General features: G+C 37.3%; 1 protein-coding gene across 1 annotated transcript in view; it reads left to right on the top strand.

Moving 5' to 3' along the window:
- Positions 1-27,515, top strand: part of SMC3 (structural maintenance of chromosomes 3) — a 66,326-nt gene that overhangs the window by 28,369 nt on the left and 10,442 nt on the right. The window contains exons 2-19 of the mRNA XM_013004167.2: positions 330-405; positions 8,339-8,377; positions 8,748-8,815; positions 10,271-10,342; positions 10,704-10,783; positions 11,629-11,707; positions 15,249-15,366; positions 16,463-16,638; positions 17,338-17,418; positions 18,035-18,199; positions 18,449-18,570; positions 19,735-19,948; positions 20,974-21,077; positions 21,273-21,372; positions 21,766-21,926; positions 22,250-22,391; positions 25,218-25,368; positions 27,092-27,254. Coding sequence (XP_012859621.1) covers positions 330-405; positions 8,339-8,377; positions 8,748-8,815; positions 10,271-10,342; positions 10,704-10,783; positions 11,629-11,707; positions 15,249-15,366; positions 16,463-16,638; positions 17,338-17,418; positions 18,035-18,199; positions 18,449-18,570; positions 19,735-19,948; positions 20,974-21,077; positions 21,273-21,372; positions 21,766-21,926; positions 22,250-22,391; positions 25,218-25,368; positions 27,092-27,254 — 2,111 coding nt within the window. The remainder of the gene's footprint in view (positions 1-329; positions 406-8,338; positions 8,378-8,747; positions 8,816-10,270; positions 10,343-10,703; positions 10,784-11,628; positions 11,708-15,248; positions 15,367-16,462; positions 16,639-17,337; positions 17,419-18,034; positions 18,200-18,448; positions 18,571-19,734; positions 19,949-20,973; positions 21,078-21,272; positions 21,373-21,765; positions 21,927-22,249; positions 22,392-25,217; positions 25,369-27,091; positions 27,255-27,515) is intronic.

The raw sequence follows: 27,515 nt of genomic DNA, 5'->3' as shown, positions 1-27,515 counted from the left end.
CACCCCTCGGGACGGGGCCGTGGGAGTCCGCGGGCCTGTGCGGGTTCCTCCTCCGGGCGCCCCGGGCCCGAGCACGTCGTCGTCTTAGCTGGTCTGGGGGAGACCCCTTCCTGGTGCACCGTTTCCCAAACGGTGCTTGACCCCGCCGCCTTGCAGAAGGAGTGTCTCCCCGCAGAGGTGGGACGTTTGGAGCGTTGTCTAGCCTGCCTTGGACCGAGAAAACGGGATGGAAAGCAATGTGGCTTCACGATATAAAAAAAAAAAAAAAAGTCCCTTCCGAATTGTTTCTGTGTGTGTGTATTCTGAAATGTATCTCATTGACTTGTTAGGTGATTATCCAGGGTTTCCGAAGTTACCGAGATCAAACCATTGTAGATCCCTTCAGCTCAAAACATAATGTTATTGGTAAGTGTTCCTTGTTTTCTAGGTCAGATTTCTATATGCTGCCCAATATAAATGCTTGCCATTGGCTTGCCTTTGAATTCTGCGCATATTTTATCTGGCCACCCCTCCCCCCCAATAGAATATTTTGTCCTTTATCTGCAATGATGAATTGCTTCTTTTTTAAATGTAAAATGTTTGCAATAAGGCAATAGCAAGCTACTCTTTGTTATTTGAGTAACCTTGTTTGTGTGAAGGTGGGTTTTAGTAGCAGAGAAAAGTGCTTTTTAAATGTATAGTGAATGGCACTCAATTCGGTGTTTGAGCTATACTGTTCTTGACATCTATCCCAGATTGCTTTAACAGATGCTCTTTCTTCTTTCTTTTTTTTTTTTCTCTTTTTTAACATTTTATTAGGGGCTCATACAACTGTTATCCCAATCCATAACATGCTCTTTCTTTGGTCTTAAATTAGATTGTTCTCAGTTTTTCTTGTCATTCTGTTCTAAGGTCAACACAGCTTGTTGGGCAGAGCATATATTTTGGAGCAAAACAGAAGGTTCAAATTCTTGTGAGAAGCTTCGGTTTTCTCATTTGTAAAGTGGAGCTACTGCTGTCCTTTTTGTTGGGCTGTTGGGAAGATTAAATGTGAAAGCGTATGGAGTGTAAGGGGGAAAAAACCTAAATAGTGGTTGCTGTGAAACAGTTTTTAGTGTTCAGATTAAGTGTCCTTTTTGCTGAAACAGCCAACCAAGGTATTTTCTGACTCTGCTGAAATCTTTAAGGATAAATGAAATGAGTGCTTTTGAACACAAGCTGTGAACAATAGGACTCTGGTACAGCCTCCTCACTGGTGAGAGTCATGAGACAATCAGGAGAGTACACATTCAGTGGTAATGTTTCCAGAAGACCCTTACCCATACTTCCTTCATTTTGTGTAAAGGTTTCGTCTGCATGTTGCCACCTTGTAGTAGATTATCCTTTTCTTCTTTTTCCAGATACTTAAAATTTTAAAGTTAGTTCCCCTGAAATGAGGTGCTATGAAAGTAGCTTGATTTTACTAGATTTTGCTTCCATTTTAATTACAGGTGTTTTCTGATTTTCATCCATCAGAGAATTTCTAGAAATAGAGAAAAGGAACAATTATTAGATGTATGTTATTTATTTTATAAGATAAAAGTTAATATTTTGGTATTTCAGCTGTATGGTTGTTGTTTTTAATTTTATTGGGGCTCATACAATTCATCACAATACATAGATCAATTGTGTAAAGCACACCTATACATTTGTTGCCCTCATCATTCCCAAAATTCGCTTGCCTCTTGGGTTCCCGGAATCAGCTCATTTTCCTTTTTTCCCCCTCCCTCATGAACCCTTAATTTATAAATTATTACTTTATCTTACACTGCCCAGCGTCTCCCTTCACCCACCCCTCTGCTGCCCATCTCCCAGAGAGGAGGTTATATGTAGATCCGTGTGATCAATTCCCCCTTTCTACGCCCCCCTTCCCTGCTGCTATCGCCACTGTCACCCCTGGTCCTGAGGGGTTCATCTCTCTTAGATTCCCTGCGCTTCCAATGCCCATCTGTACCACTGTGCATCCTCTGGTCTAACCAGGTTTGCAAGGCAGAATTGGGGTCATGGTAGTTGGGGGGAGGAAGTGTTTAAGAACTAGAGGAAGGTTGTGGGTTTCATTATTGCTATACTGAACATTAAGTGACTCATCTCCCCACTAGCCCTCTGCAAGTTATGTCTAATTTCTAGAGATGGGCATTGGGTCCCCATCACATGCCACCCTCATTGACGATAGGATCATATCCCTCCCGCCTTTGGTGTTTGAAGCCTGGTCCCTTCGGCCCTTCATGATCACACATGGTGTGCTGCTTCCATGTGGGCTTTGTTGCTTCTGGGCTAAATGGCTGCTTGTTTACTTTCAAGCCTTTAAAAAGTCCCCAGACGCGATAGCCAGGCACCATCAGCCTTCTTCACCACACTTACTTATGCACACATTCGTCTTCTCAGCTGTATGGTTTTACAAATGATCTGTGAAATGACCATTATTCATTTAGAATGATTAAATTATTTCTGTTTCACTGCCACCAAGTCCACTCATAGTGACCTCCCTGTGGGTTTCCTAGACAGTAAACTACCAGATTGGAAAGCCTGTCTTTCCCTGAAGGAGTGGCTGGTGGTTTCGAACTGTCAACCATTCAGCTCATCACAGACTATTATATACCTTACATAAGTCTATAGTCTACTTCTGTAGAGTGGAGAAGTTGCAAAAAAAGAGGAAGACCATGAATGGGGTGGATGGTGTGGCATGGCTGTAACAGTAGGCTCAAATTTAGTATAAGACTGGGCATGCTTTGTTCTGTTGTACATTGGGGTACTGTGATTCCAAACTGAAGTCTGTTATTATTTTAGCTGTTAGCAAATAGCTGTTTGTTGTTTTTTAAACTTCATATATATATAATTTTATTGGAGGCTCTTACAGCTCTTAACAATCTGTACATCAGTCGTATCAAGCACGTTTGTACATATGTTGCCATCATCAATTTCAAAACATTTTCTTTCTATTTGAGCCCTTGGTATCAGCTCCTTTCCCCCCCCCTCACACTCCTACCCTTGTAACCCCTTAATAAATTATAATTTATTATTTTCATATTCACTGTCTCCCTTCACCCACATTTCTGTTGCTCCTCCCCCTGGAGGGAGTAGATGTTATACGTCAATCATTGTGATCCGGTTCCCCCTTTCTCCCGCCACCTTCCCTGTCTGCTACCGTGATACTTAACATATCCCCCCACTATCATGACTCCAATTCTACCTTACAAATCTGGCTAGACCAGAGCATGTACACGGTACAGATAAGAGCTCTCGACACACAGAATCTAGAACAGAAACCTCTTAGGAACAATAATGGGAGTATCGCTAGCCGACAGACATTGGGCCTCTATTCAAGTCCTCCCTCAATGCAAGAACACTTTGTTCTAATAACCTTGCATTCTGTGATGCTCACCTTCCCAACACAATCACTGAAGTAAAAATGGGTGCATAAGCAAATGTGGTGAAGAAAGCTGATGGTGCCCAGCTAATACAAGATAAAAGTGTCTGGGGTCTCAAATACTTGAAGTTAAACAAGTGGGCATCTAGCAGGGAAGTAACAAAGCCCACATGGAAGAAGCACACCAGCCTGTGTGATCATGAGGTGTATATGGGATCAGGTGTCAGGCATCAGGAGATCCAAAACTAACCTATCGATTTGAACGAGGGGGGTCAGAGGGGAGACCCAAAGTCCATTTGTAAACAATGGGACATCCCCTCACAGAGAGTCACAAGGAAAGGATGAGCCAGCCAGGGTGCAGTATAGCAGTGACAAAACGTACATTCCTCTAGTTTTTTTAACTTTTTATTGTGAGTTGGGTGAAAGTTTGGAGCAAATTGGATTTCCTTTGAAAATTCAAACTCATTGTAATTCCTGATAATTGTAATTCCCACAGTACAACAGCACTCTTCTAGTTTCTTGTTTATATAATCCTCCTTTCCTATTCCTTCTTATTTCGAGCTTTATTCTTGGGCCGATAATGCCCTTTAAGTATCATATAATTGATTATTCTAAGGAGTGCGAGTTACTCCCTTGATGTTACTGTTCACCATGTAGCCTTGATATTGTTTGAAAGTTGAGACATGAGCGTTTCCTTCTAGACTTGGTGGATGACTAGGATCCCTTGTCTCAGCTCTAGTTTCAGAACGGTGAGGCTGATGTTTTTGATGATACTGAGTTTGTTCCACTCTATCCAGGACCTATTTGTGAAGCCCTTCAGAGAGGGCAGCAATGATAGCACTCTCTAGTTCTTATAGTTTAAGGGTCATGGAGGCTGGGGTTTGCATGGTCCCTTAGTCCTTTGGACTGTTTCCTTGTATCAGATTTTCTCCACTAGGGAGGAGAACATCAGAGAGCTGTTTCACTACAATGGTTACAACATGATCTTTGTCAAAAGTTACTTTTACGAAGGAAAAATTATGTAACAATTGTGTTGTTTTAACTAAAACCCTATACAGCTTTATTGGTTAAACTGCCTTAAACATGTAACATCTTAGCCAGATACTTTACTAATCCAAGAAAGACCAAAATTCTTATGTATTGATTCGCCCTAAAAATAATCTGATGAAAGCACACCACTTTAATTGTTAAATGATTTTGACCCTTAAGAAAAAAAGTCAGCAAGATTTGAAGAGACATGTCTCTATGCTGATCTTTGAGGATTTGGTACATGTACCAAACATGCAACTTTTTAAGTTATTGTATTTTCTTACTGTTAAAACAGTCACAACAAAAATACATGGTAATTATAGAACATTAAGGAAGAAAATTTAAAGGGTAGACCTACCCAGAGATAGTCATTCTTTTTTTTTTTTAACATTTTATTAGGGGCTCATACAACTGTTATCCCAATCCATACACACATCGATTGTGTAAAGCGCATTTGTACATCATTTTTTGAGCTATACATCTTAGCTTTGGATTCCTAGAAAATAGAGCCGGAGACAGGCTTAGCTGCCTAAGATTTAGTGGGAGGTGTAGTCTGAGGGCAAGAGGAGGGGGGGTGGGGAGTGTTTCCCAGAGCTGGTCATGGCTTAGAAAGAAAACACAGCTGGTCTGTGGTCATTTTGAGTAATTTCCAGATAGACTTTGAGACCTACCAGGCCTTGGAAAGGTCAGATGGGAGAGTGAGAAATTTGTCTGCTGGTCTGTCTCTCACTGATTCACAGATCTGACTTGAATGCATCCCTAGGGTAGCCAGAAATACTAGAGAACTAAAGATGTGCACTGATAGCCAAGACCTGTATTGGTATGAGTTTATCTGGCTCGCATATAAACAGCTTCTTGAATACTGTTCTGGTCTTTGTATACATCATAAATATGGGTTTTTAAAAAATAAATGCTTACAATGTAATATGTTAATTTTTCCTCCTTCATAATAAATATGTATTTTAAATGAATAAATCATTCTATTGGGGGCTCTTACAGCTCTTATAACAATACATCAATTGTATCAACCACATTTGTACTTTATGTTGCCATCATCATTTTCAAAACATTTTCTTTCTGCTTGAGCCCTTGGTATCAGCTCCCCTTTTTTCCCTCCCTCCCCCACCCTCTCACCCTCATGGACCCCTGATGAATTATAAGTTATTATAGTTTCATGTCTTATACCATCTACTGTCTCCTTTTGCCCATGTTTCTATTGCTCATCCCTGGTGATGGTGGTGAGGGACATTAATATGTCATTCACCTTCATAATAAATCTTGAACATATTTTTCCTTGTTGAATATTCACCATTATTTAAAATAGCTGCATTAGAGGAATTTTTAAAGGGAAATTTTAATTTTTTCAGTTACTTATAAGTGGGTTATTGTGTGAAATGTTTATATTTGTGTAGGGATAAGCTATCTTTTTAAAGTTATATGGAGATTTAAAAATGTAGGAAAGTACATAAATAACAATAAAGATAATACTTCTATATTATACCTTGATCAGTTATTATTTTCCCTGCTTGCTTTGTCATTTACACTTGCTCTCCTACTAATCTTTCTCTATGTGCACATAATACACATTTTTCTGCCTAAGAGTAAGTTATGTAGGGAGATTGGGGAGGGAGGGGAAAATATGAGCTGATACCAAATGCTCAAGTAGAAAGAAAATGTTTTGAGAATGATGATGGCAACAAATGTACAAATGTGCTTGACAAAATGGATGGATGGATTGTGTTAAGAGTTGTATGAGCCCCCAATAAAATGATTTTAAAAAAGAGTAAGTTTTATATATCATGGCCCTCAACCATTAATGATTTCAGGGTGTATTTTCTAAGAATAGATATTTTTGTACATAATCACAATGCAGTTTTCAACTTTAGTAAATTAAATGTTTGTAGTCTGTTGTCCATTACTGTTCCAGTAATGTTGACTGACCCAGAAATGTCTTTATAGATTTTTTTTTACACCTGCAGTACAGGATTTTTTTTTTTTTTTTAAATTTCCTGCAGTACAGGATTTAATGTAGGATCACATATTAGATTAATTGTCATATCTCCTTTAATTATTTCCTGTAGCACCTGGGTGGTGGAATGGTTAAGCTCACAACTAGCCCAAAAGCTGCCATTATGAACCAACCCAGGAACTACTTTGGGAGACAGGCATGACAGTGCTTTCAAAAGATCACAGCCTTGAAATCCTATAGAGCAGTTCTACTCTGTACACGTGGGCTGGCCACGATTCCCAGTCAACTCCAGGACAACACAACAATTATTTGCATAGTCTTTATCTTTGTTAACATTGTTATTTTGAAAAATTAGTGACGCCACTTATGTTCATCTACGCAAGGTGTCACCCAATTTCTCTACTGTGCAATGACTGGTTTTTCCCTTGTAACCATGAGCCATATAGGGAGATATTTTAGGACCATGCAAACGATAGGCTCCTCATTGGAATTTCATCAGGATTAGAATTCTTGTCCTTATTCTGATGGTTACTACACCGAACAGGTCTCCATTTCCAGTACTACTTACAGACTTAACAGTTAAAACTGAAAAACAAACAACACAACTCACTGCCCTGGGTCAATTCTGACTCATAGTGACCCTATAAGACAGAGTAGAACTACCCCTGGGGGGTTGTGCCACTGGTACTCTTATCAAGAGCAGAAACCTTGTCTTTTACCAGAGGAGCAGTTGGTGGTTTAGAACTGCTGGCCTCGTGGTTCGCAGCCCAGCCACTCTGGCTCCTATACTTAACGCTTGATATTTGGTATTTGATACTCTGCTGTAGGCAAGAATCCCCCTTCCTCCATGATTTTATTTCTAGTATGGAATCATGGATTATCTTTTCTCCCTCCCTCACGGATTTATGACTCATGACTGTTATTCTGATTCTCTAGTTGTTCCACATTTAGCCAGTGGAGTCCCCCCTTCAGACTGGCTCCTGTGTCTATTTATTGATTTATTTATTTATTGTTGCTTCCATACTGGCATAGCACAAATGATCTTTTTAGGAATTACTTTGCATTCCATGTGATTAATTAGAATAAAGTGCCCAAATTGTCCACCATCATGTAGTTAATAGAGAGAAGGACTTAGTTATTTATGATTATTAATTATGAAATGCAAACTTAACAAAATAAATCAAATACTTATTAAATCAGAAACTTGATATTCTTTTATGTATAGAATTGCTTATCTTAAAATCCAAGAGATTTTTTTAATGCCTTATAATTGTCTAGACTTGGTTCTTTAAAACTAAATGATATATAAGGATGATAATAGTTTATCAGGTGAGCAATTTGAGAATTTAGAATGCTACTTAATAGATTATTATTAGTATATGATTCTTTAATTATTTTATAGGGCGTGCTTACAGTTATACATTCCATAGTTCAATCACATTGAACAATGTTGTGAAATTGCTACCACAGTCTGTTTCAAAACATTTTCTTCTTGGGCTCCTTGATATCAACTGCCGTTTATCCCCTCCCTCCCCCACCCGACTCCCCAGGAACCCCTATATATATATAGCCGTATCTTACACCTCCAGTATGTGATTCTTTAAATTGTTAAAAATACTCTTCATATGTAAACTAGAATTGCATGTCCATCATAAGAATTGTAAATTATGAAAGTCAAATATAGTCATTTCTGTCAATTTTAAACAACTGGGAAAGAGCAAAAGGATTAACAAGAAGTTTCTTTTTAAAAAAAAATATATCAAATCTATAAAAAACTTGCTCATTTGGTGAGTAAAACTTCTGTTTATTGTTTTACGGAACCTAATATAATTTTGGTTACTGCTCGTATTTAATTTTAAATGTTAAGCCATATAGTAGAAAATTAGACATATAAATTGTTTTGTAGTTTTTATATTTTTTATTAAAAAATAACTCATATTTTTGAACATTTGTAGTGGGCAGAAATGGATCTGGAAAAAGTAACTTTTTTTATGGTATGTATTTTTTACAGTTTTTTAAAATAATGTTAAGAAGTAGGTAGTTTCAGTTAATGTACTAGAATCATTCATTTTCTGAGGTAATGTCTACATGAAACCTAAGAAATACTTCTTCACCTACAGGAACAGTTTTAGTGTAGAGATAAGGGTCTAAAGGGCTGAATTCTGTTCTGGGCCTAATGCCTATTGGGTATGGGAGAATAGGCAAAACACTTCACCTCTTTGATTATTTTTTTTCACTGTAGAAATGGGAATGTTTGCTATGTCTATCTTAGGTGGGTTGTGAGAATCAAATGAGATGTTATATATTAAAGTGTTTTTATAATCGGAATGCAGTATATAAATGTTATCTTTTATGTATTTCTAGCGATTCAGTTTGTTCTCAGTGATGAGTTTAGTCATCTTCGTCCAGAACAGCGGTTGGCTTTGTTGCACGTAAGTGAAACTGATTTAAGACATTGTAATTATGTACATATGTTAAAAGAAGTATACCATCAGTCCCAGAGGGCCAAATAATTTATTCAAGCCTATCATGTATTATTGTGCTGCAAAATTAGGCTATTATATTAATGTAATGAAGCCCTTGTGACATTAACTTGACTGTTAACCAAACGTTCATTCCCACCAGCTGCTCCACTGGAGAAAAGACCTGACAATTTGCTCTTACAAAGATTCCAGCCTAGGAAGCCAGTAGAACAGTTCTACCTGCTGCTATGAGTTAGAATCAGCAGCACGGAACAAGCAGCGTATTATATAGGAGTTTCTGGCTGGTATAAATTGTTAGTCCTTCGCGGTTAACCAGAGGTTGAAAATTCAGATCCAACCTGTTGGAACACCTTGACAAGGTGTTTCCATTAAAGTCATTTAAAACCCTTTAGAGCAGAGTTCTACTCTTAAGGCACAGAAGACTAGTCCTGAAGACTAGCTGTTGGGTGTGAATCACTGACTTGGTTAACAGTCCAGTGCTTATCTGTCAGTACTCCTTTTTTAAAGCAATAAAGAACCATCTTAAATGTTAAAAAAAAAATCTTGAGTTCCAGTAATTTTCACTTGATTATCTAGAACTCCATTTAATCATTCAAGGAGTCCTGGTAGTGTAGTGGTTACATATTGAGCTGCTAATGCAAGGTCAGCAGTTTGAAACCACCAGCCCTTCTGCGGGAGCAAGAAGAGGCTTTCTACTCCCCTAAACAGTTACAGTCTTGGAAACCCACAGAGGCAGTTCTACTTTGCCCTATAGGGCTGCCATGAGTCAGAATGGGCTTGACAGCAGTGAGTCAATGGTGGCCTGGGGGTTATGCATTGGGTTGCTAACTGCTAGGTGAATTCAAAACCATCTGCCACTCCAGAGGAGAAAAAGGGGGCTTTCTACACTGGCAGAGTTGCAGTCTTGGAAACTCACAAGCACAGTTCTAGCCTGTTCTGTGAGGTCGCTGTGAATCAGCATCAACTTGATGGCTGTGAAGTTTTGGTCTTTGTGATCCACTCTCACTGCCATGGACTTAGGTCAGCTCAGCAGCCTTACATGACCAGGTAGAACGGTCCTGGTGGGTTCTTGAGATTGTAAACCTTTATGGGAGTAGAAAGTCTTATCTTTTCCCTCAGAGCAGCTGGTGGTTTCAACTACGAGTGACTTCATGAAAAAGGAACCCTCGAGGTGTTTTAGGTATTAGTTAGCAAATAGAATTAGACTGTGCTGAGCCAAGTGGCCTGCTAAGCAAGACCTTAAAGTTTACTGTATCTGCTGTTGGGCAAGCTTGCTTTATACTAACCCGTGAGAAAGTTTGTCCATAAAATGAGGCTTATTAACGTGCACTAAATTTTAAATGTGCTTAAAGAATATGAAAATACCATTTATGTGGAAAATTTGCTTTTGTTCCTATGCTTTAGGAGGGTACTGGTCCTCGTGTTATTTCTGCATTTGTGGAGATTATTTTTGACAATTCGGACAACCGATTACCAGTGAGTTTATTTTTTTTCTTTTGTAATATTCAGAGTTTAATTGATGAATTTAATTGTTTTCATCTTCCAAAATAATTTTTATTGGTACATTAACTTACATTAAGATGATTATACAGTTTGCATACTGATTTTGTCTTAAAACATTTTGAGGGAAAAAACATTTAGGAAAACCACAGATTGGAATTTGTAAGCTGTTTTGAAAAAATGTCTCATGGGAATTGAGTGTTCATAGCATACTTTGTGAGATAATTGACATTTTTAAAGCAAGAAAACTTAATGGCCAGGAAACTTAAAATGACCTTAGTAACTAAAATGTTTCTTAATTTCACTATTAACTTTATGCTTTTAAATATTTTATTAGATTGATAAAGAGGAAGTCTCACTTAGAAGAGTAATTGGTGCCAAAAAGGATCAGTATTTCTTAGATAAGAAAATGGTCACGTAAGCATTTTTCTTCATGTTTACTTTTTTATTTGCTTTATTTATTTATTTATTTTGTATGTCCATGAAAGAGCTTTATATCAAGAAGTAATTACATACCAAGAAAGATCCTAGCCCAGTCCAACCTCAAGTCCAATGCTAGTCCATAAATCCATCTTCAGAGGTAGGAAGATCACAGGCTGGTGGGTACAAAGTGGGTCCAAAGTTGGTGAAAACCTGGCAGGGCGCTAGCAGCTCTCAGTGTCGGTGGTAGAGTCCCAGCAACCAGGAAGACAAAGGGGCAGAGAGAGGGAGTTTCCCAGTCCCACCATCACCCCCAAAGAGGCAGTGTGATCTGATTGCCAGGTTGGATTCCACCCTACACTTTCTTACATCTTCAAGTTGAGACACTAGAGCATCTGACTACATCGTTCTGGACTCAGGTCCATGGAGACGGGCCGGTGTGGTCCATTAGTCTCTTGGACTAATGCTTCCTTGAGTCTTTGGTCTTCTTCAGTCTTCTTTGCTCTCAGCCCAGCTTGGTGGTCCACGTGGAGACGGGGAAGGGAACAAAGGAGAGAGGACTGGAGAGGAGAGGGCGGGGAGAGAGTCAGAGAGGTCCAGGTCCGAGTCTGAGTCATGTTTACTTTTTTAACAGAAGGATTAATATGCTCTTTTACTTGCTTCATATTCAACAAGTCAGTATTTATAGCATAAATCTAAGAATCAGATTTTAAGGATGACGTCAAATAGTTTAATGACTAATGTACTTTCCAATGAACAAGAACTGACTATTCATATTTGGCTCATTAATGGATGCTTTAAAATTATTTACCTAACAGAAGAATTTCATTGTTTCTCCACAGGAAAAATGATGTGATGAATCTCCTTGAAAGTGCTGGTTTTTCTAGAAGCAATCCTTATTATATTGTTAAACAAGGAAAGGTATAAAACAAACTGTACCCTTTCTTATAGATTTGGTTACAGAGTACTGTACATACTCGAGTATAAGCCGACCTGAATATCAGCCGAGGCACCTAATTTTACCACAAAAACTGCATTAAAAATGTGCTGGGGGGTGAGGGGGATGTACTGGAAAAACTCGGCTTATACTTGAGTATATCGGTATATTCTTCACAAGGATAATGACTTTGGTTTATTGATTGTATTCTCAAAACTCACTACCATCCAGTCAATACTGATACACAGCGACCCACCCCCTGTGGCTTTCTGAGACTAACTTTATGGAGTAGAAAGCCAGTCTTTCTCCTGTGGAGCTGCTGGTAGTTTCAAACTGCCGACCAGGCAGGTGTCGTCAGCCTAACATGTAATCACCACACCACCAGTGATTATAGTGGTTAAATTACAGCAAAAATAGGCCTTATTTAAAAAAAATTTTTTTGTTGTTGTTGTTGCAGTAAGCACCAAGCTTTATATGGCTATAAAGTATCTCAGAAACTCGGGTTGCTGTAAATCCAAATTGACTTGATGGAAATGGGTTTCCTTTTGGTTAGTTTCATGTATTATTAAATTTAATGCTATTTCCTTTTGTAAGAATTTTTTTTATCTGTATTTAGAACACACCACTTGTATACTTACTCTCCCTGCTGCCGCCATATTTCCTGATCTCCTTATATATTGCTTCTCTCTTCACCTAAGTGTACACATGTCTACTCTTCAGCCAATACTGTACCCTCTCTCCCTCCTATTCCTGGTAATCGCCAAAGTGTTATACTTTATATGCTATTATATATGAATTTTTTTTTAATGTCAGTGACATTTTCACCTTTTTAAAAATTCCTTGTTCTTTCAAATTGAACTCCTTTATACTTTATTATATTGAGTAAGAAAAGTGTTAGTCTGAGGTATTTTTTCATTTGTAAGTTTTTCAGAAAAGAGGCTTATGAATATATCAATTCTACTTTAGTCTTACCTGATATATTTCATATAAGTAGGAGAGCTATAGTAGGTATATAATATACAAATCAGTCCATTCATAATTAAAGAAAGAATCTATTAAGCATAAAGAGGCTAACATATGAATATATGTATTAGAAAGCCTCTTAAGGTATACTCTTTTTCTAAAGCACTTCTATAACTCTTCCTTGATGCCAACTTACAGCAATCCCGTAGGGCAGGTTAGGAATTCCTGGGTTAATCTGGGTTGACTTGAGAAACAAATTCATAGACATTCATGTGTGTATTAAGAAAGAGCTTTCTATAAAAGAGCAATTGTGTATTGAGAAAACATCCCAGCCTAGTCCAGATAAAGTCCATAAGTCCAATATTAGCCCATATGTCCGATACCAGTCTATAAATTCCTCTTCAACACATGCAATGACGCCGAATGCAGGAAGATCACAGGCCAGTGGGTGGAAAGTCTTGTGGATCCAGTGGTGGTGGAAGCATCTCCGTGCTGGCACATGTGGCTCTTCCAGGTCCCAGGTTCTGGTTCCATCAGTGTAGCTCCATGTGGTTGTCAACAGGAATATGGAAACAGAAAGAGAGTGTGTCCTGCCTCCAGGGAGGAAGATAGGAGTTCCCAGAATCCTCTGGAGAAGGCCATGCTTACACAGGCCATGGCTGTGACCTGATTGACAGGCTAGACTCCACCCCTTTGCAAGTTGACAGGAGATTATGTAACTGCCACAGACCACCCCTTCTCAACTTGACACTTTTACACAACTCTTTAGCGATACATAATTTTTAATAAAACAATAATAAAAATCATATCTGTACCTAACAGGATAAAACTAAAATACATACAATTCAATATGTGCCAAAGCCTTATTTAAACATACTGGTCTATAAGTGAACACAATATTCTGTGCCTAACAGTTGCAGTTAAATAACACCTACACTTTAATCCTATGAATATATTCCCCCACCTGTGAAAGTTTGTAAACCAGCCACTTCATGCCTTTACCCACCCAATTTTGGGTATCCGGTTTCTATACTGCCCGCTTACATTAACCCAGTGCTCTGAGGAGACAGTCATAGTCTTTGATATGAAGAATCTTCTTTCCAGTTGGAACCTTGTGAAGTCCACATCCATAAGCAAAGTCAAATTATGACAGGCCATCCGTAAAGTCAGCAGCAATATGCACCAGTTCGCAGGTTCAGATATCGTCGTCTGGTCAGGTTCCGGTCAATTCAGTGTGGCCCACTTCACAGTCACTAGGGTGCCCATTGGTCGCCTCACCTTTAAACCATGGGTACAGTCACAAATTCTCAACAACCCTTGCCACTTTGTGCTAAGTCATGAACTTCAGACAATCAATCGCTCTGTCGTCTCTAGTCTCTGAACCACCAAGTCCACGGGTGTTAGTAGCCAGACTCAATCTGTCTCTTTATTGCTGTATTTCTCTCTCGCCCACTCAACTAGTGGATTCAGGTGATCACCTAGCAAGATTTCAGTCTGCCCACAGACTCCCTTTAACATTCTGCCCCAGAGAGAAGTTTCTTTGCAGCTACAGATGTTATCCAGTTTCGAGCAATCCACTAGTTCTGAATTCAAAAATTTAAAGAGTTCCTTTTTTCTTCAATCTGTCAACAGCACCCTAGGCAGGTCTTGTCACCTTAGAATGTCCTAAGCACTCAAGACATTGGGTGGGGCTTATCCTTTTAGAGCCTTTGGAAGTGTGTCCTAACCCATTTAAATTCCAATTTACTGGTTGAAGGCATGTATCTTACACACTCTATTTTACCTCTCAATTTCTATCAATCATATTGATGATAAAAGGCAGAAGAAAACTGTATAAACCTAGTAGAGCCAGATCCTAAACTCAGTATTAAAACAAGCAAATTCTATCCTTATCTAAACATCCCATATGGCCTTACACCACTGGTGGCATTGCCTCAAGCCAGTACCAGACCTTCTGTCAGCCCTTTGGACTGTTTTGTTAGCCGTTTTCACTAGGCAGCATGGTCTCTTGAGAAATTCAAGGGGCGATTTCCTTCCCTGAGCTAAAAATATACATTAGTCATATTCCTTTTTACCATTTCAAACACAAATAACCAAAGACAACAACCAAACAAAATAATCAAAACTTTAGCTTCCCGTATTCTTTCCCGAAAACAACACGGCCAACTGCATGGCCATGTATCACCTCTGGCTAGCCAAAGAAGAAAAACTACATGAGGCAGAAGTCAAACAAGCGTCCCCTCTCCATCTTCATGATTTCTTTCTCTAGTACCCCACTCCCAAGTACCATAATGTGTTAGTCTGGATGGACTAGAGAAACAAATCCAGGGAGGGAGACGGGAGTTCCCAGAATCCTCAGGAGAAGGCCATGCCCACACAGAGGCATTATTGGCTATGACCTGATTGACAGGCTAGACTCCAGCCTTTTGCAAGTTGGCAAGAGTAGGAAACCACCTCTTTCTCACAAAGAGCGTCCGGGGGCTTTGCAGCCCAATGCTTAACATTATGCCACTAGGACTCCTTTGTATAGATAGGCAATGATTATTTTTCTAAAATTTTTAGATCAACCAGATGGCAACAGCACCAGACTCTCAGAGACTAAAGCTATTAAGAGAAGTTGCTGGTACTAGAGTATATGATGAGCGAAAGGAAGAAAGCATCTCCTTAATGAAAGAAACAGGTAAAATGAATGTGATTATATCTTATACAGGTAAATTAACATGATTATAACTTACACCTATTTTTCACTTATTGACTATCTCATTATCCAATACTTCACATTTAGCATGGAAATAAGAAGTTTTTTGCACATTATTAACATAACACTTTAATAACTGAGTGGTGAGGCAAGAGTAACACTGGCTGTGATGGTTTAAGGTTAGCGTCACCTTGGCTGGGTCATGATTCTTAGTGATTGGACAGTTATATATTGGTGTAATCTGGCACTTGTTCAATGACATGGTCAGTTTCCATTTTGTGGTTTGATGTGTTTATCTTCTATTTCTGGTAGCATCAGTTTTCACCTAATGGCCTGGTCTTTGGAGTCTAATCACACCAATAAGTGATGAGTGGTGTATTTCTTTCTTATGCAAGTTACTTTGGTGTAACAGAGAAGTTCTTGGGAACAAATTAATTTGAAGTACTTAAAATTTGCGATTTCCATTCATCTCCTTGAATAAAGAAATGTAACAGAAAAGAATGGCTTTTACAAGTCCACTGTTTGAAGCCCCTTGCTTCCTCATCTTTGCTAGCGAGGACAACAAATTTGGATGTATTCCTTTTTTTTTTAATTGTTGGAATATCTATTGGTATTAAGTGTTAAGATACTTAGAGCAAGTCAATTTAAAAGTTTTAATTTAGAATCTTCATGAATACATTTATCATAGAAACTTTGCTCTTTAAGTCTTGTCTCATTTTTGGCTTATAATGGGTTCTAGGTTCAAAATCTGACTGACATTGTGATCTTTTGTATATGTGAAGTCTTCTCTCCTTTGTTTTGATGAGTAAAGGAACAAAGTAGCACTCTGGCTAGACTATAGTAGGTATTCATATTTGTCAGTGATCATTAGTGCTATTCTCAATAGACATCAAGAACTGGCAAAATTGACAGTGCATCATTTTTATTAATATTTTGAGAAGGCGTATTGGATTAAAACAGGAAAATCTTACCTCATGTAATAAAGGAATTATAAAATATGTTTAATTCATGGCTTATTGAAAAATATACTAGTAAATTACAAAAAATATTCAACTCCTTTCTCCCCATTTTTTTAAAGAGGGCAAGCGGGAAAAAATCAATGAATTATTAAAATACATCGAGGAGCGTTTACATACCTTAGAGGAAGAAAAAGAAGAGCTAGCTCAGTATCAGAAGTGGGATAAAATGAGACGAGCCCTGGAATATACCATTTACAATCAGGAACTTAACGAGACTCGTGCTAAACTCGATGAGGTAGATTATTTCTATTTACCACTTAAATCAGATTAATTTTATTTTTGAGTTAAAAAAATTGAACTTCTATCTGTGTTAATCTGTTTACTTGTGTATCTTTGTGGCTATCTAGCTGTGTGACTTTTTTTAACTATGTTAAATCCATGCTATATTTCAATGATTATTAAATAAAAATTTACCTGAATGAAATAGGTAATCCTTGTAATCCTTGAGGTTGTGCCTAAAATATATCTGAATGGTGGTGTCAGGCGGACCAATCTAAGAGGAAAACCTGCTTTATAGCTTCTTCGCTTTAAAAAACATTTTGGTAACTAGGATTATTGACTTTTGAATAACAACAAAACAGTTGTAGGTAATGGTAATACTTAGGGTTTTCTGTTTAAAGGGCTGAGGTGGTTTGAAAACAGCCCTGGTAGTGCAGTAGTTAATCAGACCCACAAGAGAGAGAGGTGGCTGTCTGCTTCTCTAAAGACGCCTCAGAAACCTCATGCAGCGCTTCTACTCTGCCCTACGGCGGCACAGTGAACTGGAACTCAGTGCCAATGGGTTTTTTGTGAAACCGTCTAAGTAAATGATTTTATAGTTTATTTTAACAGATATAGTAAAAATATTTTTAATATGTTTTAGAAATAGTAACGTGTTTTTGTTTTTGTTTTTTACTAGTAACATGTTTTATGGATTTTTTCCCCCACCCCTTAGCTTTCTGCTAAGCGAGAAACTAGTGGAGAAAAATCCAGGCAATTGAGAGATGCCCAGCAGGATGCCAGAGATAAAATGGAGGTAAGATTATAAATTAACCTGAGCCTAGCTTAAAATTTTTATTTCACCCTTATGTACCAGAATTCTAAAAAAGTAACCAGAGAGAGTCAGAGATTGAGAACTGGAAGACAGTACAGGCAGGCAGTTTCTGGCTTGCAGATCCATTCCTGGGTGTGTCTAATCCACATGTATAGTAAATTCCTACAAAGACAAATGATTCTTCCTTCAGAGTAAGAAAAAGCTCAACACGAAGGTAATTGTGATGAAGGATTTGTTGCTAGTAGAAACTAATCCTAACTGTTTGCCTAATGGCAAATTTACGCAACATTTGGAGAGCAAATAACAGTAGTAAATTGGAGGTACCTCACTCAGGAACTTAAAGGAGCCCTGGTGGTGTAGTAGTTAGACATTGGGCTGCAGTTTGAAACCAGCCGCCATTCTTAGGAGATAGACAGGCTGTATACTCCCGGAGAGAGTTGCAGTCTCGGAAACTCACAGGGAGAGTTCTATCCTGTCCTGTCCCGTTGATTTTTGGTTAAACCAGGAACTTACTGGAGTACTAAAAGTGCAATTGAAAGAAAAATGTATTAATGGCGTCATAATTCTGCTGATTGCATAACTATGACATTTTAAATAGGATATTGAACGCCAAGTTCGAGAACTGAAAACAAAAATTTCAGCCATGAAAGAAGAAAAGGAACAACTTAGTGCTGAGCGTCAAGAACAAATTAAGCAGAGGACCAAGTTGGAACTGAAAGCCAAGGATTTACAAGATGAATTGGCAGGCAATAGTGAACAAAGGGTAAGTAGGAACTTCAGAACACAGTCCTTTCTATGACAGGTGTGTGTCTCAATTTCTTTGTAAAAGATATGCTATGTTGAAATAAGTGGCACTAAAGTAGCAACTCGGTACTATCTTCATTTTTTAAAAAGTTAGTTTTGTGTAACAGGTTTCATTTTCTGAAACTTTTAAAAATGAACCATGTTAGAATTATAAATTAGGAAAACAGTACAAGCATATTGAATTTTTATTCATCTTGATTTATTCCAGAAACGCTTACTAAAAGAGAGGCAGAAGTTACTTGAAAAAATAGAAGAAAAGCAGAAAGAACTGGCCGAAACAGAACCTAAATTCAACAGTGTAAAAGAAAAAGAAGAGCGAGGCATTGCTAGGTCTGGGATGTCTCACCATTACTTTCTACATAATTCTTATATAGAGCTGATAAAATTATGAATTAAAAAGGCACTAAATAACAGTGATTAAGGACAAAAATAAATGTTCATTTGAAAAGATCTAACCAGTGTGAAAACAACTACTGTTGTATGCATGCTATCTACCTTTGTGCGCACACTACTGTATGCACACAACCTACATTGTTTCTACTTACAAGCCCAAAGAGATCATTATTCCTTTACTACATTCCGCAAACTTGAGTCTCAGAGAGGTTAGGCAATTTGCTGATGATAACTTGCTAGATCTTGAAACATACATAATGTTGGTGCATTTTTTTTACCGAAATGGCATCTTATTTTGTTATTTTGCAACTTTGATCTTTTTCACTCAACTCTTTGCCATCTAGATGTTTTCGTATCTGGACTTAGCAATGCTTGCTGTTTTCACATTTAATATTATCAAGTTTTTGTAGCTCTCGTGTTGCTGTTGGGTAAATCTTGGACTGCTAACTGCAAAGTCTTTGGCTCAAACCCACCAGCTGCTCTGTGGGAGAAAGAAAAGCCTATCTAATCCCTTAAAGCTTTACAGATTCACAAACCCTCTATAGGTCTCCTATGTGCTAGGGATCAGATTCAAATCACTGGCCGTAGGTCTATTATTTTGTTTTGTTTTAGTGAATTGCCTATTAGATTTTTTTTCTATTTTATAATGATATTTTTGCTCATTCACTGTTCTCTGTATTATAAAATAGTCTCTTATTTTTATAACTTTTTTATTATAAGGAGATAGGAATGTTTAGTCAGATATAGATGGTACATTTTTTTAAAGTTCTGAGATAATGAACTAGAACTGAAAGTTCAGATATACTGACTCAGGCCAGATGTGAACATGAGATCTATCTACAATTCTTGGGGTATGGGTGATTCTAACTCTTAACTGTGGTTTAATAATGTAAAATTACTCAAAGGGGCTCTATTAATATGTATAGCTGCTGCTTTTTATAATTTATAGTTCCTTACCTTTTTCTATCATTAAAAAGATTGGTTCATTATTTCTGTAACTTTTAAAAAATGGCAATGTACACTTAAGATTACAGTTTTCATTGAACTTGGTTACTTCTTATTTGCTTTTTATCCATTATCTTCCTTGCCTATTTTGTACAGACTGGCCCAAGCTACCCAGGAAAGAACAGATCTGTATGCAAAACAGGGTCGAGGAAGCCAGTTTACATCGAAAGAAGAAAGGGATAAGTGGATTAAAAAAGAACTAAAATCCTTAGATCAGGCTATAAATGACAAGAAAAGACAGATTGCTGCTATACATAAAGATTTGGAAGACACAGAGGCAAATAAAGAGAAAAATCTGGAACAGTATAATGTAAGGATTGTACAACTATTTTGTGAAAATTTTTCAATAGTAATAGCATCTTGAATTCTGTCTCTGTTGTTTTATTTTTGCACAATTTTACATTCTCTTTAAATTTACCAATCAGGTACTTATTTAGAAAAAGCCCAAACAATTTAACTTATACATATATAGTCATAAAAAAATTTTTTTATTTCCCCATGTCAAGTAGAGATTTATTTTATTCCCTAGAAAAGAAGAATATATTTTGTTCCCTAATGAACTCCCCCCACACTGCCCCTCTCCCCTACCCACAATAAAACAATGTCTGGCAAATAGTATGCTTTTGGTAATTAGTAACTATTTTCTAAATGCATGATTGTCTGCTGCTTTTTCACTTTAGCCAGAGGATATTGGATTTTTTTTTTAATTCAAGTTACAAACAGGCTTCAAAAAGTTTGTGGAAAATAGAATTTTAAAAAAATGAATTTTCCCATGATTACTTTTCAGCCCCTTGTTTATAGTTTATTAACTATTCCTAAAATCACTTTCTTAGACATTTGCTTCTGAGTAGGTCCTAGGTTATAAAATGTTCTTCTGAAATACATAGTGTATCATGTTGCATATGTGCAAAAGGGCAATTTGAAAAATATGCACTGCCATATTTTGAGAACTTTACATGTTTTCCAAATTCTGGGGTGGAGTCGGGGGGGGGGGGCTGTTTAAATATAATTGGTAAATTTTAAATCATTAATGAACAAATTAATTGCATTTTAGTGATATTTCCCAGAGTAACTTACATTTTATACTGTTTTCTGATGGTATGCTTTTTGAAAAGAACATTGAGATTGAATTTTTAAACCATTTCAATGATGTATATTGAAATATAAGAAATTACACATATGTAAAGTATATCATTAAATAGCTTTAAATGAACATAGTCCTGGTAATTCCTCTCTTCCCTGCTTCTTCCCAGGCAACTACTGAGCTGCCTTCTGTCGCTATGAAATAGTTTACGTGAAACTGAAATTTTAATTTAAATTGCTTTATTCCCATAGAAACTGGATCAGGATCTTAATGAAGTCAAAGCTCGAGTAGAAGAACTGGACAGAAAATACTATGAAGTGAAAAACAAGAAAGATGAATTACAAAGTGAAAGAAAGTTCGTATAGACTAAAATATACCCCCCCTTTTTTTTAATAATGCTAGTCATTGGCTGTTATATAATTTTGTTATAAATTAACTGCTCTTAAAAAATTAACTGCTCGTGTTTTATTGCAGTATTTTATTTTAAACGGCATGTTGTTAGTGCATCTTAGTGTTTTAAAATTAAAGACGCTCAATTTTTATTGCTTAGTTACTTATGGCGAGAAGAGAATGCTGAGCAGCAAGCTCTTGCTGCTAAAAGAGAAGATCTCGAAAAGAAGCAGCAACTTCTTAGAGCAGCCACAGGAAAGGTGGGCAAGGTTTTTATTTCCAAAGTTTACAGGGAATCATGGCGTTACCTATTGCTATCTAAGAATTTACTGGCGTTTGAGCTGTGGGTCTGAGTTCCAGGTAATAAATAGAATGCACATCACTTGTCCCATAAATATGATCCAATAGGGATTGTAAATAGCCTCACTACCACTCATACTGTTAATGATAGCTCTTTGTATTTTTCAGATGAAGACCCCCCTTTTAATGTAGGTGCATGTATTTTGCCATATTTCATGAGATGATGTGCTGGAGAGGATGTTTAGTTTATTCTCTGATATATTAAGTATATAGATTATTACATGCTGACTGCGTGAGTGTCATTGGTAATATTACTTTATAATTTCGTTTTTAATGTCTGATAATTTTAACAGGCCATCTTAAATGGAATAGACAGCATAAACAAAGTGCTGGACCACTTTCGACGAAAAGGAATAAACCAGCATGTTCAAAATGGCTACCATGGCATTGTGATGAATAACTTTGAGTGTGAGCCAGCCTTCTACACATGTGTGGAAGTCACTGCTGGCAACAGGTAACTTTCTTTGCATGGTATTTAAAGTTGTTTGAGGGAAGGAATAAGAAACAACTTTGTAGTACAACATGTCTTTATCTTCTTGTAGTTTGGTTCTTTATTGAACTTTCTAAGTAAAGATGCAGTTGCTAAGTATCCCTACTTCCAAAGGGTAAACCTTCCTTTTGAGACAACTTTCTTCTACTCCCATCCTCTACATAGGAATTCTCTAGTTTGTTTATTTTTATGATATAAATTGGTTTGTTTAGAAAAAAATCACCGAATACTTAAATGTTTATACTAGTTTAAACTAGCAATATATGTCTTGTTCTGTTTGCATGTAGGTTATTTTATCATATTGTTGATTCAGATGAAGTCAGTACAAAGATTTTAATGGAATTTAATAAAATGAATCTTCCTGGAGAAGTAACTTTTCTGCCTCTCAACAAGTTGGATGTGAGGGATACTGCCTACCCTGAAACCAATGTGAGTAGCTGTATGTTAAGCTCTCTTTCAACAAGTTACCTCTTCCCATTTAGTCTGTTAGCACATGCTAGTGCCAGGTACTGTATGTGGGATTCAGTGGTGGATGAAAGGAGTGTGCCCTTCTTTCATGGAGCATACTTGGAGAAAGCAGTTTCATCCAAAACATGAAACAAATCAGTGCAACTGTGCAGTGTTAAAAAAAAAAACCAGCATAAGTATAGTCTATTATGCAATTATGATAAGCTTTTTTAAACACCTTTTATGCTTTATAAATTTTTAAAAATATTAATGATATAATAGACTGAAGGAAAAATTCTTCTTTTGTTACTAACGGTACACTGTGTTTTAGAATTTAATTTGTAGCCAGGCTCCCGCCCCGCCCCCTCCCTCCACACACACACACACACACACACTCCCAGGAGTGCAGCAGTTTCCATTTGAACAATTTAATAACATGGGTTACATCTTGAAGCTGGGTAACCGTTCTCACCCTCTTTTCTGGGTTGTTCCTGCTCCATTAACATCATAAACTCTCTGCCCTCTAAGGTTTCTGTGGCATCTCTGGGCTTTCTCTTTGAGTTTGATCTTGTATATGTTCATCAGTCTTCATCCAGGCAAAGTCTTTCAGGGGTTTATCTAGCCTTTGGAGTCCAGGAGAATTTGAAATTTTGTTCAGCATTTTACCTCATTTGATTAGGAATCTTTTACCAAACTGTCCAGCAATGTTAGCCAGGAACCATTCAGTTCTGGTCTTCATGACACAGGAGTAGTTACTCATGCAGGCATCAAGCCGTACATGTTATGTTCTCCCATTGCTGACTCCTTGCTCTGTTACTCCAGGCGAACATAGACCAGTTTGTTACTTGGCTAGCTACTTACAAGGTTTCAAGACCCCTGCCAATATAAAACAAACTCTAGGGGGTAGAGCAGAAGCACTAAACATGTTTACTTGGCCAATTAATTGGATGCCTCATGAAATTATGACACTAAACCTTCAAACCAAGTCATGAAATGCATGAGGAATTTGGTTGTAGATAGTAGTGACTCTTTTTGTTGTTGTCAATATAGCTATCATACAACTGTTGCCTACTTAACTTTCTGCAGGTATACAGCTTACTAACTACACTTAACATGATCAACAGTGTAACCCTACCCAGTAACAAAACAGGTGTTGTTTTCATCACCATAAAATGAAACTAGGCACACTTTAACTGGATTAATAATGTTCTTTAGACATTATTCTTAAAAAAATGTATTGCTACAGAATGTTGATAGCAGTAGTACTGTTTTAAGATCTTCTGAGGTTAAAATATACCCTGTGAAAGAGAAGGTGCAACAATTTAAATAAGAGTGAGAATCTTATAAGTGACTAAAAATTGCAGCCTTTTCATACTTGCAAATCTGAAAACAATCTTGGAACTTTGGGGAGTAAAAAAAGTCGTACAAACATGCAAGTGAAACCAGATAGAATAATGCACACAGTGTGGTTCCATTTAAACTAACGTCATCAGTAAAACTGTGTCAGTGATAGAACTGGAAAGCGGTGGTAGGAAGTGATTTACCACAAAAGCCATAGTAGTGGCCAACTCCAGTAAATAACTTCTGGTGGTAACCACCATGTGATTAGGAAAGGGCTTTTGGAGTGTTGGCAGTGTTTTGTTTCTTGTCCTGCATGGTGGTTTATGTTAGTGTTGTCTTCATAATTACTAATTAAACTTGACACATGTTTATAACCTTTTCTGTATGTAAGATATGGGTCATAGTTTTTTAAAGTTCTACACGTTCTAACAGTTTAGGAGGAAAAGGAGAAATAATTTAAATTTGATACAATTTATAAAATTAAAACATTTGAAGCATACTATCAAGTGTTCTACGTGTATTAAGTCAGTCTTCACAACACTAGGAAGAAGGTACTGTCGTTTTTTGCAATCTTTTTTTTATATCGTTTCATTAGAGGCTCATACAACTCATCACAATCCACGCATACATCAATTATGTAAAGCACATTTGTACATTCATTGGCCCATCACTCCCCAAATATTGACTCTCCACCTAAACCCCTGGCATCAGCTCCTCATTTTTCCCCTCCCTCCCTGCTCCTCCCTTCCTCATGAACCCTTGATAATTTATAAATTATTATTTTGTCATATCTTGCCCTGTTGGACATCTCCACCCACTTTTCTTTTGTCCGTCCCCCAGGGAGGAGGCTATATGTAGATCCTTGTAATCGGTTCCCCCTTTCCACCCCACCCTCCCTCAACCCTCCCAGTATCACCACTCACACCACTGGTCCTGAAGGGTTCATCTGTCCTGGATTCCCTGTGTTTCCAGTTCCTATCTGTACCAGCGTACATCCTCTGGTCTAGCCAGATTTATAAGGTAGAATTGGGATCATGATAGTGGGTGGGGAGGGAGCATTAAGGAACTAGAGGAAAGTTGTATGTTTCATCATTGCTACTCTGTACCCTGACTGGCTCATCTCCTCCCTGAGACCCTTCTATAAGGCATTTCCCAATATTTTGAACAAAGTACCCAATAGCTAGGAAAGGGAAGCAAGTTGTTCAGAGCACGTCTAATGAGTGGTGGGGCCATGATTGCAAGCGGACAACCTGATTCCAGAGCCAATTAACTCTTTTATCATTTGCCTTTCCTAATAGTTACCAGCATATTTTGGTGGCCTGATTGTTATAATGTCCTAAATAAAACCTAACAATTTTGAAATGTAATAAAAAGGCATTTGTGTTTATTTGTAAATTTTGTAAAGATGTCACTTAAATATCTACAAACTTTTAAAAAATTTTCTGCTGACAAAACATTTGTTTTTAGGATGCTATTCCTATGATCAGTAAACTAAGGTATAATCCCAGGTTTGACAAAGCTTTCAAACATGTGTTTGGAAAGACGCTTATTTGTCGGAGCATGGAAGTTTCAACCCAGCTGGCACGTGCCTTCACTATGGACTGCATTACTCTGGAAGGTTTGTAGTAATAATGTTTAGCTTTGAGTAAATAAATTGTAATGAATTATTTAACACATGTAATTTGCCTGATGAGGGAATCTTATATAGTAATTCAAAGTCAAATATGTTTTAAGGGTATTTAAAAACTTAAATGTTTGACTGCTCTGAAACTTTTAAGATTTGATAAGGTTTTCTTGCTGTAATTTTTTCTGTCTATTTTACTGTGCTTTAGTGAAAGCTCACATAGTAAATCGGTACCAGTTTGACAATTTCTGTAGAAATCAGTCAGTGACATTAGTTGTGTTTTCCATAAAGTGTCAACATTCTTTTTCGTTGTGTTCTGGTTGTTCCATTCCAGTGCTCCAGTTTCGCTGCCCTTCCTCCTCTTTGCTTAGAGTATCCCATACATTTGAGTAGAAGCCGAACTGAATATAAGCCGAGGCACCTAATTTTACCACAAAAACTGCATTAAAAATGTGCTGAAAAACTTGGCTTCTACCCGAGTGTATATGGTAATTGTTTCCTTAGGAGGTGCTTTTTTAGTGGAACATCTTACTCATGGAATGTCCTTATTTTGTGTACTGTTATGTTACTTTGCTAAGACAACCTCGGGATAGTTTCAGTTGAGGGTTGAGAGTGTATCTCAGCGTAGCAATCTCAAGGACTTCTCTAGACCCAAACTGGTCTTGTAAGTGAACTAGTTAAGAGATTAAGTTCTGTTCTGTGTTCTTCCATTTTATCACGTGCATCTATAGGGCTGGGAACAGCAGTTAATAGTGCTAGACACCGTCTAGTTCTCTAGTCTCACAGTGGATGAAGCCATTACTCCTGTCGGTGATCAGCCCTCTAGATTACTTTCTTCTCTCTAAGATATTGGTGTTTCTTTAATTCTCCTTTGCTCCTGACAAGTCGAGACCAATAGTTGTATTTTAGATGGCTGCCATATCAGTTGACTGAGTTGTCTCATGAGATTTACGTCCCCAGGCTTCAAACCCAGAAAACCAATCTCAAAAGATTCTTGGTTCTGAGAAACACTAGGAAATGTAACTCAGTAATATCATCTAAGAAGTATCCAAATGCAAATTTACAATTGTCCCAAAATGTTTTTCTGTCTGGTTTCTGGAGAAGGATACATGTATTATGTCTTTAGACATTTTTAATATAGGATCATTTCCCTTATTTCTTCCCCTCTCGCTTTCCATGCCATTGGCTTCATTATAGACCGTCTCATTTTCTGGACTTGGCGTGTTTTTGTCATGATTAGATCTAGGTTTGACATTGTTGGCATGAATAGCACAAGTGATGTGTACTTAAATGCTTCTTATAATGTATTTGTTCCACTATCATTGTTGCTAAGCTTGATTACTAGCAGATCTCTCAGATATAAAGATAGCTATATTTTATAATTAATAATAATAAGGAGCCCTGGTAGTAATAGTGGGTTACATGTTAGTCTGCTATCTGTAAGGTCAGAAGTTTGAAATTTCCATCTTCTCCTGGAGAAAACAAAGTGAGGCTTTATTCCCATAAAGATCAAGATAGCCTTGGAAACCCACAGATGCAGTGGAATATAGGACAGGGTCGCTGTAAGTCAGAATCAACTCAGTGGCAGTGAATTTGGTTTGGTTGAATTTATTATGTAGTTACTGCCTTTGTTATGTATTTGACTATAAGTCTATGTTTTTGAATAAAGTTGTTTTACAGAATTTCTGCTTTGTGATTTTGTTTGTTTTTTAAATAGGTGACCAAGTTAGTCATCGGGGTGCACTGACTGGAGGTTATTATGACACAAGGAAGTCACGACTTGAGTTACAAAAAGATGTGAGGAAAGCAGAAGAAGAGCTAGGTGAGCTTGAAGCAAAGCTCAATGAAAACCTGCGCAGGAATATTGAGAATATCCTTTTGTCTTGTTTAATGATAAATACTGTGGCGAAAAACTGTTTTTGTTTTTTGTTTTTAATATAAAAAAGCATTTATTTTAAAAGCCATAAAATATAATTATTTTTTAAACTTTCTTTAGATCAACTTTCTTTTTTTTTAAAGGTTTTGGTATATTTTCTTTTCTTTTCTTTTTTTTTTTCTTTTTTAACATTTTATTAGGGGCTCATACAACTGTTATCCCAATCCATACACACATCAATTGTGTAAAGTGCATTTGTACATCG

Source organism: Echinops telfairi, unplaced genomic scaffold, assembly GCF_000313985.2.
Source record: "Echinops telfairi isolate 266 unplaced genomic scaffold, ASM31398v2 ScPeMD7_70;HRSCAF=299, whole genome shotgun sequence".
Taxonomy (NCBI): Eukaryota; Metazoa; Chordata; class Mammalia; order Afrosoricida; family Tenrecidae; genus Echinops; species Echinops telfairi.
Note: the sequence above shows the minus strand (reverse complement) of the source record. Positions and strands in the feature narration are given on the sequence as shown.